The 14,486-nt window shown below is 31.6% G+C and overlaps 1 protein-coding gene across 1 annotated transcript in view; it reads right to left on the bottom strand.

Moving 5' to 3' along the window:
- The window catches only part of LOC124368110, a 35,709-nt gene extending 22,565 nt beyond the window's left edge, over positions 1-13,144 (bottom strand). Inside the window, exons 1-8 of the mRNA XM_046825385.1 lie at positions 12,572-13,144; positions 10,201-10,341; positions 7,871-8,108; positions 7,458-7,600; positions 6,743-6,838; positions 1,964-1,997; positions 672-755; positions 161-307 (exon numbers count right to left, since the gene is read on the bottom strand). Coding sequence (XP_046681341.1) covers positions 161-307; positions 672-755; positions 1,964-1,997; positions 6,743-6,838; positions 7,458-7,600; positions 7,871-8,108; positions 10,201-10,341; positions 12,572-12,618 — 930 coding nt within the window. The 5' untranslated portion in view covers positions 12,619-13,144. The remainder of the gene's footprint in view (positions 1-160; positions 308-671; positions 756-1,963; positions 1,998-6,742; positions 6,839-7,457; positions 7,601-7,870; positions 8,109-10,200; positions 10,342-12,571) is intronic.
- Positions 13,145-14,486: the final 1,342 nt, after the last annotated feature.

Raw genomic sequence — 14,486 nt, 5'->3', positions numbered from 1 at the left:
GGGTATACCGCAGTAATGTTTGAAATTTGCTACCTGAGTCTCTCACTTAACAGGTAGCAATCCGAGCAATCATTTTTTGTCATGCCTAATTTATAGGATTAAATAGGTCATCTCTTGTTTAACTAGCACAATCAAGGAAAAATCGAACGAAGCAACTTACAGGAACCGAATTCAGTCCATGGGAGGAAGTCTTCTTGCTGGGGTATGTTAAAACTTTCGGCTCAATAAATACATCATCTTCTTCAGGTTGTGATGTAATAGTCATGTCTGGCTCACAATCTTCGATATTCTCAACTTTTATTTCCACCTGAAACAAACATATGTATTGGAGACGGACACTCACAGGTTTCAAGAATGTCACAGAACTCGTATTAAAGCCAGAAACATAATCTCACCATGCATAATAACTTGGCATAAAATCTGATCATCTCATTGTGGAATCTTGAATATGCCATGGTGCATTACACTGTATCATCACCATCACTTGAGAATGAAAATGATCATCCAAAAGCCCAGTTTGATGTAAGCCAGAGTCACGGCTTTTTGGAGGAATCATAACTAAAACTAAAGTTCTTAGTACCAACCATATAAAACATTAATTGAAATATCACTATATAGAAAAACAAGGAGTAAAATGTGTAACAGATACTCAGTCAAGTATTTTATCTTACCTTCGGAAAGATTTCCTGGCAGTAAACAGTTTCAAAAGGAATATCTAATACTTCTTCTGTTTGAGCAGTACCAACGAGTCTCCCCTGTGAACAACATGTACAGTTTAAAACACAGTGTCAACAAGTAAAGTTAGAATATACTAACCTTACAGATAACCAATATTGTATTAAACAAATGATAATCATTAATATTCAGATGAAAAAACCTTCTCTACATCTATGATATAGATTTAGTATTCTTATAGAATTTAATTAACAATAACCAAGTACTCTTAAGTACCCAGCTGTAGAGAAACAACCTTGAGTTTACGCTATAAGATCAATATTAAAAACTTTCACTCCTTTATTTTTGTTGTTGAAGAATTATAATTGATATTTTATTTTGAAGATACGCACCCAATAGTCTTCTGTTTTATTTCTCGTACATTGAGTATTTTTGAGTATTTAAAAAACTATAAAGAGCTAAAAAGGGTGGGATTTCTTTTTTTTAGAAAAACCAATAATTGTATAGAAAAAAACTAAAAAAGTTTTGATGCGTATTAGTCATATCTAAAATGATTTTCCATCACACTAAGACTAAAAATAAGGGCGTAAAGATGTTTTGTAATATGACATTGTTATTAGTGAACTAAAATCAAGATGGCAGCCAGTTAAACCAGCTCATAATCAACCAAAATATGAAATACAATAAGGATATTTGCTTTTGACCATTTACAATCTAATAATTTTCATTAATTATATAATTGTATAAAAACTATAATTAATCAATTAATGCTTCCACCTGTGGAAATAACGGATGGAAAATGTATTATTCTTCTTCAATAACTTTTATTTAAAATAAAATTACGTAAGAAAAATATTTTGTACTGTTTTGGAAAAAATTATTTATCAATTAGTCGGTACGTGTGTTTTATTATTGATTATTTTTGCAATAATTATTCCTAAATAAAAATAACAATTGAAATAAAATTAAAAACATCTTTATTATAGAGGCAACAAAATATAAAAAAAGAACTACAACAAATTGAGACATGCCAACACTATCTCATTAGCTGAAAATTATTTTAAGTAATAACATTTTTTACAATTGGTTACAAAAAGAGATATAAAAACTTGTTTTTCATGCTTTTTCTTGGCGGTTAATTCTTAAAGGCTTCGTCCTGTATTAGTTCTTCTATTAGTCTTCTTATTTAATGAAATTAAATGCAAGCAATTAATTGGAGGAACTATTGATTGGAGAATTTTACATAACCAGAATTTCCTCCCCCCTTCATGTTTATCATACCACTCACCTCTTTCTCTTCGGCTGTGCGATTACAGCTAATTCTGAAAAAATAAACATATATTACAACAAAATGTAATTAATGCTTGTTGTTACAATTCATTTTAACCCTTTCCGGTCGTATGGCGCAGTACGGCGCCAATAAAATATTTCAACATCGCGCGTATGGCGCGGTACCGCGCGCCATTATGCAAGCCCGTGAACTGTTGCGCTCTAGTGGCCGATTTTTCGAACTTCTAGAGGTTTTCTTTTCTGTTGACAGCTGTTTCCGGCGTGACTCACGGCCACGTGCGTCTGTTGCTATGCGAATGCTAGCCAGTGTTTACTTCTCACTGAGTTCGATCGTGAGTGTTGTTGAGGTTAACGTAATGTTTTAGATATTTGTTTTATAAATGAGTAGGTGTTGTTAGAAGTAGTATAAGTAATAATGTGTTCAGGAATGTGTCTTTTTATGTAAATAAATTATTCGTGTGCAATAAGGAGTTTGAAGACAAGTGTATAGTTGTAAGTTTTGAGCTACTAGCCTCAGCTGAAAATTAGTTTTTATTTAGTTACAGACTAAACAATATTATCTTTTAGTTTTTCAATGAACAGTTATATTTTATGACATTTATCCAGTGATTATAATAAAATGGATAACCCAAGGCCTTCTACAAGTGCTCTTAGTGACACTGCAATTGCAGATGAACTAGGCTCAGCAACTCGCAAGCGCAAGTCCACCACCGACAACCCTGAACGTCTTGATGGTAAACAGCACTTCCTAAGAAGCTTTGAAAATAAGAAAAAAGACTGTAAAGTGTGCAGCAACAGAAAAATTAAGAGGAAAGAGACAATGTTTTATTGCGCCACCTGCACCCAGAAACCAAGTTTGTGTCCTACAGAGTGTTTTGAGAAGTATCACACTCTCAAAACATATAAATAATTATAGAAAATTTGATTTTCACAGTTTAGAAACTTTATAGCCTTTTATTGTAAATATGTAATCTAATTGTTTCCATAGTGTAAATTATTTAGTACCAAAAAAATTTTTTGGTTGTGTTCCAAATGAATTCGATAAAGTGACATATTTAGTGTTATAAATAGTTTTTTATTATACAATGCGTATGTATTCAACCTTCAAAAGATCTTCATAAAAGGTAAGAAACTATCATAAAACATTCATAAAAAGTTATAAATAGGTTATGTGTTTAATTTTTAGAAGGTAATGATAAACTAATATCAAGTTATGTAAAATTTTGTATACATATTTGAATTTTAGATATATATTTTTTAACAATAAAAAAATTACCAGTTTGATAAAAAACTGTATTTCATTTATATTTTAATAATTTTAACAGTCCTAACAAAAAGAATATATTTTTGTTTGGCAAATTAAACATCTACAGTTGTTTAAACAACTAGAAATGTATGCATGCTAAAATCACTAAAAAACAGTCGCGACCTGGCTGAAATCAAGGATAAAAAATTTGCGACCTGAAAGGGTTAATTACTTCAACAAGTGATGAATTGTTTAACTTAGATTTTAATTAGTTTTTGGTAGAAAAAGATTTATTAACCCTTTTTCTTCGGCTCTTGTACAATTGGCTTTTGACACCAATATAGCTTTATTATAGTATGCGTTTATTTCTCTTAACTTGTTAATCTAGCATCAAGCTTTCTCAACGCTGTTTTTAACCTTGATATTTGGAATAAGACAAAGAATATATTTATTCTCCTCTGTGAATTTACATTGTTGCATGAAAATTTTCTTACAACGCTGTGAGTAGCTGACAACATTGGTGTAGTTGGTGGTTTTTATGAATAAATTGTGAATGTTGTGTCATGTTTCTGTTGGTGATTAGTGTTAATTTTTTTTATTTCTGTTTGATAATTTGAGTTCACTTGCTATAATTACTACCTAAAAACTATGTACTACTAGTACTGTTACTAATCTACGTCTCATTTTAATAAGAATATTGTAGGCTGAGTTTGGTATAGTTTTTTTACCAAAAAATATTCTTGGATCTCAGGTTAGTTAATATATTTTCAGGATAATTCTTTAGAATTACTTTTTATTCTCTTTAGAGAAATGCTTACAACTTTGAATAGATTTAAGTTTTACAAAAATTAAGCCCAACAACTGTTTTGACTGAAGTCTGCTTCTCAGACCTACACATGTATTTCTTGATCAGGCTCAACTACGGCCCGCTGGAAATATAATCCAAAACAAAAACCAGAAAAAACTTACAAAAGTCATCAAGCACAGATTGCTCAGCATTTTTAAGCTTATTACAGAAAGAATGAGCTTACTCCAAGTTACACACCTAATCAATTGGACAGGATTTAACAATATACCAATCATTACTGAATAAAATACTCATTAAACTCAAGTTGGTTTCTATTTTGAGCTCCAATGTTGACCAGCTTTGACTTAAGATATATTTTGAGTAGTTGTCAATGAATAACTAATGCTTGAAAATAAAATGTTCAAACTAATTTAATTAATACTCTATACATTTTTTTTATATTGGAAATAATTTTACAAACTAGTAGAGATGTTGATTGTTCTTGGTTTCTTTATGATCAGTCACTAGCAGTGGAGAAAGCTGATGATCGAATTGGCCAGTCAACTATGTAGAAAAGTGAAACTTTTGGAAAAATATGTTGTAGGTTTTTTTTATATTTGGAGAAAACTTGATGCAAATTTATTAACATGCTGATAATAATTGTGTTTGAATTTTATTAAAATTATTTTATAAGAAAACAAGTAGAGATTAAAATAATAAGAATAAATGTTATCATGATAATTTATTTTGTGCTTGGATAAAATTCAAGCACAAAATAAATTATCATGATAACATTTATTCTTATTATTTTAATCTCTACTTGTTTCTTATAGAAAATATAAGTAGAACATTTTTGAAAGAAAGACAAAATTTTTTTTTTTTAACTTGCCAATAAATAACAAAGTTATGACTTTTAATGATTTTAACAGAATTGCTTGAACTGGAATCAGTTTTCTCTAGTACCTATGAAAAATCTTTGTCACATCTGACCAAAAGATTGTCTCGCATTAATATCTTTCATATAGTCCTTTCATTATCTCATGGCCAATGATATTAGCACCTACAAAATAAGGAACAATTTTAACTCATAATCTAAAATTAAAAGTGATGGAGTGACATATTGACATATATGTAACTAATATACACTACAACAAACACAATATACACTGCACTTAATACTCTGATTACAGTAACAAATCAATAATTATAGTAGGATAATTGTCTTCTGTTAACAATCCATAAATTTGGATCTATATGTTATGGTGAAATGTTTCAAGGATTTATAACTTCATCATTAGAGAAGATGGCTTCTTTAATGTTTATAAATTATAAATCAATAAAATCACAGTTAACCCTCCTAGTGATGAATATGTTTATTATGAATGATATTTTGGAGTGTGGAATGAAAAATTTGGAGTGTTTCGCTGGGGGTTTCTTAACAAATAATAAAAATTATTAATTTTATTGAAAATACAACATATTATATACCAAAATATTCATAAAAACATAAAGAACGATTTTGCAATAAATAAAACTACTTACCTTTGTACATATCTTGCTCAAAAATTTAAAAAAAAACTGTTTTTTGAAAAAAAAAAAATTTTTTACTACAAAAACCACATAGTATAAAACTTTCTAGACAAAAATTCGAAGATAGCCAATTTTTTCTAAATTTCATGAAGATAAATAATATATACAGTTTTCGTACAATATTTTACTTGAAAAACCTGTTATGATGGAAATATATACAGTATGTACATGGAAAGAAACCCTTCCATTCACTCTTAGGCACAACTACTATCATGCTTTCTCTTCCTCCCTTGATACTTTGGTCTCAAAAAATGATCCAATTTATGGAAACACTCTCTATGAACACCAGAATTGCATCCTGGACACTAGAATCGTGATCTTCCCCTTTTTTTGTGTGGCCACATACAATACATAGCCGCTCTTGTCTTCCTGGTAAGCGTTGGAGGGAATGGCCTACACCAGGATTTGAATTATAATCATCGGGAAAATTGTCTGCACTGATATCACTGTCACTCACATCACTCATTTGTTCTTCTAAAACATTTCTAATATCTTGTGAACGTAAATTATCCGCCATTTCGAACGTATTACGATCGGGATAAACGAAATAACACCGATAAAACACGCCGACACAACTCATAGGTTAGCGGCGCGGCGGTTAGCGGCCGCGAGTAAAACGTCGTAAACAAATACCAGCTATTTGTTAATTCTTTTAACAATTCATCTGGAGACAGATCTAGAGGAAAGAGGAGACGTTTCTGTACACAATGCAGTAAATAACGGCCCCGAATTTAACCGAAGATAGCCGTGCAGCGATGACGAATTCGAAGGCATGTTTGAACGTCGACGCATCGACCTCTATCATTCATATTAAACAAATGAACGTCGCTAGAGCGGCTTCTATCACTAAGAGGGTTATAAATACACAACACAATACATACATAAAACAATCATCACAAAATAAAAAAGCATACAATTAAAAATGTGTGCAAAGTGTATATGACCATAAAAAATAAATCAAACTTCTGGATTTCTGATGGAAGGAAGTATTCTATTTAAAATCAAGTGATTAGAAAAAATAATTAATTATAAAACAAGAACTACGAATTATAAAATCAAATCCATAATAATTGTAAACTGTAGGATCTGCCAATTCTTCATTTAATGTTTATTTTTAGACTTCTATAACAAATAGGAATACATAAAATAAATACCCTTCTGCAGGCTGAAGCACCAATGAGTTATTGGAACTCTCTTTGTCCTCCATAGATAGGTCCTCTTGCTTCACCTCCACCAGCTCACTTTTTATGCTACAACATCCCACATTATTAGCAAATAATGCACCCATTCTAATAATACCGATAATATAGTACTGCAAAATTATTCAATATATTAACAGTTTTAAATGTCAATCCAACATTTTCTGTCAAACGTCTTACATGAATATTTTACATACTCTATATACGAGCTCAATATAAAAAAAAACACACACAATTCGGAAGCCCTGGCAGTTACATGTACTGGTTATAAAAAAAGATTTACAGCATTAGGAGACTGTTCCTAGTGGTAATCCATTGTTTCATTGTACTGTTAGTTTTTATTTCTTAAAATATAGTGATTAAACACATGGTTGTGCTGTCATAAAACAATGTTTACAGAACAGTTTACATTTCAATTAATATTTCACAACTTTAGAGACCAAGATGGGATTTTTTGTTATTTTAAAAGACCATTAGGGCATAGCGCGGAGAGATATTTGAAATAAGAATAGTTCTATAATCATCCAGGGAACCATAAGAATGATATAAAATTTCAGTTCAATGAGTTGAATATTTTACGTGTGAAAGCAAAACAAACAAATAAAGGCACTTTCACATTTATAATATTAATAGCTTTTTCCCGCGGCGGCTTCGCCCGTGTAGTACCTACCTATATGAAAATTGCTCCGGGGTCTCCGACCCCCGCTGATCCGCTATGTACATGGAGTGTTGTTGTCGTCGGTACTCTGCCTGCTGTGGTGTTTCGGCGGCTCTCAAGCTGGCCTGTCGCTGTGCTTGTTCCTCACGACGTGCCTACAATTAAATTGAATCTTAAAAATAATTTTTAAAATAAATAAAAAAATATGATCCTTTATTCCTAGTACAATTGTATAGGCATTGGACAGTAGCGATTAATGAACAAAACTGTTATGAAAATCCAAAATTCATTTTTACTGATTTGGAAATTAGGTTCACTCACTACTTTGGAGAGGCATACAATTAGCAGTGGGATACTATATGCTGAAGAAAAAGAAAAAGATAATAACTCACATTCAGGAAAATGTTTTCTACAAAAACTCATACCTGAGTCGCTCTTCGAGATGCCATGTAATGGGCATGTTGCAGCCGCAGATAAGATGCCTGCTCTGGTGTCCTGGCATGTCTCACAGCTTCTTGTCGGATCACCTGTTCATTTCTCCTTCGCTCAGTTTCATCAGAGGTTTCCTGACTTCGAGCTTTTTTTTTAGAAAGCGATTGTCTTGAGCTTTGCGACAAATCTGATTTTCTTTTCTTGGGCATATTTAAAGTAGAACTTGTGTACCTATTAATAATATTCATAACTCACATTCATAATTCACAGTATAAATGTATAAAAACAAAAATTTAGTTTTTGTTCATATTTTGGTGTATAAGCTCTGCTTTCATACTGGCAGAGATTAACTCAATAAAGAAATCACTAAAAAAATTAAATTATCATTTACACAGATATTTTCCTTGAATCAAGTTTTTTCTACTTTTTGGGTCCAAAGGAAAAGTCTGAGCGGGAAAGTAATTCCAGCAAGTTCTTCTTACAAAGATGCACACTTTTTACTGCGTTTTTAGATAATAATTATAAAAATATGCTTACAGAAAGGCGTGAAAACATCCATTCGGACCACAAATAATGATAATACCGAGGAGTGATACTCGACTCGACGTATTTTCAGATTTTTCACTTCTTTAACTCAACTTTAAAAGTTTTGTGACAAAACAAACGCAAAGTTTTGGCATAAGTCGCTCGCCATTATCTTTTTATTTTCACTAGTAAGTTGGTAACACCGTTCGAAAAAAAATATTCAATAGTTTATTGAAGAAAAAGGTTATGCAACATTCCAAAATAATCGTTATTGAAGTTTTGCGTTACACTTGTTTTTTGGACTGTAGCCAGGGAAAGAATGAATCGTTAAGGTATGTTAGTATTCATTTCTCTGTTTTTTCCGTAAGCCATTGTTAAAATGTAATATCATAATGTCAAGGAAGCCCACCAGTTTAAAGTAACTTATGTGAAAACATTTATAACTTTGTTCATTAAGGTTATTTTTATAACAGTATTTATTGCATTAGATGATTTTAATTCATCACTGGCGCAATCTGGAGTAAAATTTATATATTAATGTTTTATTTACTATCTGCATTACACTACCGATCAAGAACTGTTTACTTATTATTGATAAAATTTAAATGTAAACAGATGTTTCAGAAAGTTTGTCGAATTATAGCTGTCAACAGCTGTTTAGTGCCAGTTTAATTTGAATTATGAAACGTTATTACGTTTCGTTCTTATTATAACAGTCGAATGTAAACAAACTAATTTTCAATTTGAATTCGACTTTATTTGGTGAAATGAATGTGTTATGGGTGGTAAAAAGCACTCTAAATGTTAATTCAGCCAAAAGCTATACCTGTTCCAAATTTCAGCACAATCCGTATAGCAGTTTCAGCGTGATTCGAGGACAAACATTCAAACTTTCGCATTTATAATATTAGTGGGATTAGGATGACAACTTGAACTAAAAAAATATAAATAATTAAAAATTTAAGAACATATGATTAATATGAGAAATAACCATTCATTAACAGATAATAGAATAGAATAGAATAGAATAGAATAGAATATTCTTTATTGCACATATTCTTGGAGAACAGGGCAAAAGTCATGTTTATGTTACAATTGGTGTATGAGTTAGTGTTTGTCAAAAATTGTGTGTTCTACATTGAACAAATTCTTGGATTGTGTAAATTGGTCGCTCCAGTAGCCAGTTTCTCAAGGATTTATTTACTTATATGATTTGAAGTAAATAAATATAATTTAGACACAAAGTGTTAATACATAATGAATAAAACTTATCTTTTGTTCAAACCATAAGATACTTTAGATTTTAATACTACCTGATATGCCTGTTATACATTTTCTAAATAATGTTGTTTGTATTTTCAGGTACTTTGTAAATAAATACCTTTCAGTGAATAACATTCTTCAAAATTTAGTTGATCCCTAAAGTGCGTTTGTGATTTATTTTGCAATTTCCTTGTTGCCATCACGGTTACCCAAAAGACTAATGTAAAAATGCTCACAAGTGCTCAACCAAATCCCTTGGAGTGACATGCACTATCGTTGAACTCAATGTTGCCTATATGGAAATGACACGCAAAATTTCAAGTCTATAGGTCAGCTTGTTCCCAAGATATCATGCAGAGAGACAGAAATTAAATTCTTCCGCCCATTAAATAATAGGCTTCGCTAACGCTAAGCCTTTAAAGTTCATTCCAAATTTAGCCATGGAACTTTCATTTGCCAATAAACTCGTTTCAAATAATAAAAATAGTCTAAATCTAGACAGTCGCTTTATAAGTTAACTTGATTAGTCGTTTACCTTTGAACGGGCATTGTTAGTCGAGTGCTAAACTCTGTTCCATCAGTCTCTTGGTTGTGGCTCTTGACTGTATCGAAGCAAGGAATACCAGAACTAGTGGTCAGTTTCTCTTCAGTAGCTCCATCAAGACATTTCTTCCAACTGTAATCATACATATTAATTAGATTCTGATTCTGTTTAGCATCTCACGGGTAGACTTAAGCAACATCCACTCGTCATTCGGTTATTTTTATCGAATGTTTCGATCAAATGTAGAATTTGGTATTACAGTTTAGTTAACTTAATGATTTCACAAGTTAACACATACCAACTTATTAATATGCTCGCCACGACATGTACTCCATCGGGTACACGTAATCTTCCACAATTGCCGTTGTGTACCCAATTGGGTACACACCGGGCTTTTGTATAATGCATTGTGCACGTGATGTAGCACACGTTGCTATGCATTTCATTATTGAATATATATTGCTTGTTTGTCTTGGTGGTTTGTTCAATTTTATCCCGCACTTAAATAAGTACCTCAGACTACCATGTACCCCGTCGGTCGCACGATTGCTTCATTTTTAGGGTACAAAAATGGTTTTAAGTATTCTTTGGGATACATGGAAAAAATAGAATAAAATAATTGTTTTTGTGCAAAATTGTGAAGCCTACATTCCTTTCTTGTTATACTTTGATGTTTGACTTTAAAAAATAACCAATGACGGTTTTTTGCCTTTATTGTTGAAAAATTTGACGGCAAATAAAACAGTCCAGAAAAACGCTGATGTTGTGAATGTATTAATTATAGTAATGTCTAATGTGTAAACAATAAACAAGAAGACGTAACTAATTTTTTGATAAATTGTTAAGGGCAATGAATATGAGGAAATTGTGTGAGATAAACAATTACTGACAGTCCCATCTTTGTGGTTTTTTTGTACTGCAGGGAAGTGCGCCTGTCTGGGGAGAATTTTTTTCTCAATTTCACAAAGTGGTTACTCACTGCTATCTGGGTAAGCTATAATACTGTAGCGGTTCTCTGAAAACAAAATTTTGTTATTTTTTAAAGCTATTGTCAAATTTATTTTATGTAATGTATTATTTTTGTTGTTAATGTATTATAATTATTGATGTGTAGGTTTTTTATGAAGAATTATAACGTGAACCTACACTGAGCACAGCAAAAACTGACATCACAGCTGGACAACTGCACGGTTGTTCAGGAGCTGCTCATCAATAAAAACACACATGTTGAGATATTGGTGTAAAAATGTCGTCTAGGTTACTGTCGAGGATGACAAAGTCGGGTGGACCTCCCTTACTGTAAAAGACTGCTGTTAGACTGAACATGAGAGGATATTTTCTCATACCCGCATTTACTAGAAGAGGCTGTAACAGAACTGGGGCTAGCGTCCACTGAAATATAGAGCCGATTCAACCTCATGGGCCCTCACAGGAGTCGGCCCCTACAACTAACCTCACTCACCTTAAAAATACCATCAATCCAGAAGCAAGTACAAAAACCTATTAGATCCAAGTGCAATAAAGGATTTTGTCAGCTGTGGTTATAAGTGAACAAAACCAAAATAAAGGTTCAAATTCTAAGATTATTTATTACATATTAATTATATTATTATAAGTAGTACAAAAAAACAGTGCAATTCTTTGTCTACTTGACTCTGTCAGGAATTCTTTCAATGTGTACAATTGTATATAACACAAAAATCTGGACTTTTTTCCGAGAGATTTCCAAAGTTTCTGTGAGATTTCGGATTTTTCGGCCAATGATAGTTTTTTTTCACACAAAACAATATGGTGTTAAGGAAAGAGTATTTGGAAGCATGGCGTGTTTATCTGAGGATTTAGTCCACCAACATATAAGTTACTCCTGAGGATGTTACAATGCGTATATGCCCTCCTACTGGGCAGCTTTGAAACATTCCAAATCCTTCCAAGTTTTCCAACTGTATTATTTGGTAGTACAAGAATTCTAGTGAGTACATTGCGTGATTCTACTAGTGTATAAGAAGCCGTCTATAGTAACAGGTGAATTGACCTTGGTGTTCATGAAAATTTTGTACACAAAATAGTGTCACATATTAAAATCTTGGATGAGTTAAAATTAACAAGACAGCTTAAAATGTATTTACTTGTAAGACATAATCCTAAATTCACATCACATTTTCATGAGCATAAAATGTCATAATGTGACCAATGTTATTTATCCTCATAAAAGTTTACTTCATAGTCGCTAAAACTTTACGGATATTAAAAGCTATACAGTGAGTGTTAATACACCTAAAAATATATAACGAAAGGTGAGTATACTCTTATGAACTCGTATGCAAGACATACAAGTGTGACACTTAAAAAAAATTTTACATACCTACGTAGATCCAGTACAAAATGTGTACCAACAACGTTGCAAGACATTCTAACATCTTATAAACTTACTATATCAAACTGGTACTACACATGTTAACCTCATGTTAACATATAACAATTTGGAGCAAACAACATGTGGAGATAACCGACACACATCAAAATGGCTTAACCAAAGGGGTGCAGACATTTCCGAACCTACACAAATTGGCTACCAATGTGGAGCTGGACAACAACATATTAACACACATAACTGAACTCATACAATATTGGTATAAAAATAATGTATTAATCAAAGATTAAGATTGAGTTTTAGTTCTGGAATTTAAGCTTATTGTTATTTTAACACTAGAATAAAAAATGTTCATAACAAACTATTAGCAATACTGTTTACAATAGTACTGTGCATAAAATAAATCTTGACTAAGACAGTGGAAACATCAACTTTTAATTACTTATTCATTCTTATTGGACTGAATACAGTTAAAAATACACGTGAATCACTTCATGGAACGGCGAAAGTTAGCCCAATCGGAGATTGATCCGACACAACCCACCCTCTTCACTGATAATGCCTACTGTATTGTATTTGGTTAGTTTCTTACCTGATGTTTTTTCTTTGTCTCCATGCCTTTAATATATAAAATATTGCATGAATAAGTAAAAGCTTTTTAATTGTAAATACATAAAAATATAAATCCCTTAAGAAAGCAGAGGAAATTGAATAAACCAATCAGAAGGATTCTTAAGTCAATGACAGGAGGACTGCTATCCACCATCTTGTTTCTTACAGTCATTAAAAAATTCAATTATGTGGACTGATTTTACTTAAAATATAGGTACCATTTTTATGAAAAAATAACCCTAAATTGTATGTTTCTAGTGACCAAAAAGAACTTATGTACGCAGCTTCAGATCTTTAGCATGCTTTTTCTTATGCTTAGAAAAACTAATGAATTTCAGCTTTAGAATATATACTTAAGCGCACATTAAAAAAAATTCCTTCTCATTGCACATGCAGATTATAAAGGAAACTACTATGGTTAACCAACAGTCCATTACTCAAATACCGTGATTTTGACTCTAATACTGTCATCTAATTTCACAGGTCTGGAATAATAACAAACATGGAATACAATCATAGTTATATCACAACGAAATATCACTTAAGCAGAAATCATCTATCCCTAGCTACTATTTATGTAATATAGCCTATTTCAATATTAAAGAAATTACTCTATTCTATTATTTTTTTAAAAAAATGTTGTTAAATCAGACACCCGTTATAAAAACGAGGTCATGGTATTCCCGAAGTGAAGAAGTCAAGGGGAAAGGTTAAATATACCTTGTGGATTACTTATATACAGCTAGACTTTAATAGGCTGCCTACCCTCCTTATTGGTTATTTTTATCGAATGTTTCAATTTATTGTTTTTATGAAATGATGAATTTGATAGTATAATTTATTTTACTGAACATAAGATGTAAACTTATTAATTACAGTAATCAGTAATATAAGCAATAAACAACAAGTAAATAATTTTTGAAGAGTTTGTTAATGGCGATGAATATGAGGAAATTGTTTGAGATGAACACTTGAAAATTCTTGGAAAACGGTCATGAAAAGTTTGAGGAGTGAAATACTGGCAGACTTTCAAGCAGACCATTTAGGTGATTTTTTTGTACTGCAAGGAAATGCTCCTGTCTAGAGAGAGTCCTTTTCTCCGTTTCACAAAGCGGTTACTCACTGCTATCAGGACAAACTATAAAACTTCTTTGATACTTAGGTCTAGACAAAAGTTAGTTTTGTTATTTTTTAATGCTACTGTGTTAAATTTACTTATTGTGATGTATGTTGTTGATGTATTAAAATTTTATTGTGTACAATTATTATATAATATCGAAGTTAGATAATGTCT

This window comes from Homalodisca vitripennis, chromosome 8, assembly GCF_021130785.1.
Source record: "Homalodisca vitripennis isolate AUS2020 chromosome 8, UT_GWSS_2.1, whole genome shotgun sequence".
In the NCBI taxonomy this organism is placed as follows: domain Eukaryota; kingdom Metazoa; phylum Arthropoda; class Insecta; order Hemiptera; family Cicadellidae; genus Homalodisca; species Homalodisca vitripennis.
The sequence above is the reverse complement of the archived record's forward strand: the minus strand, read 5'-3'. Positions and strand labels throughout refer to the sequence as shown.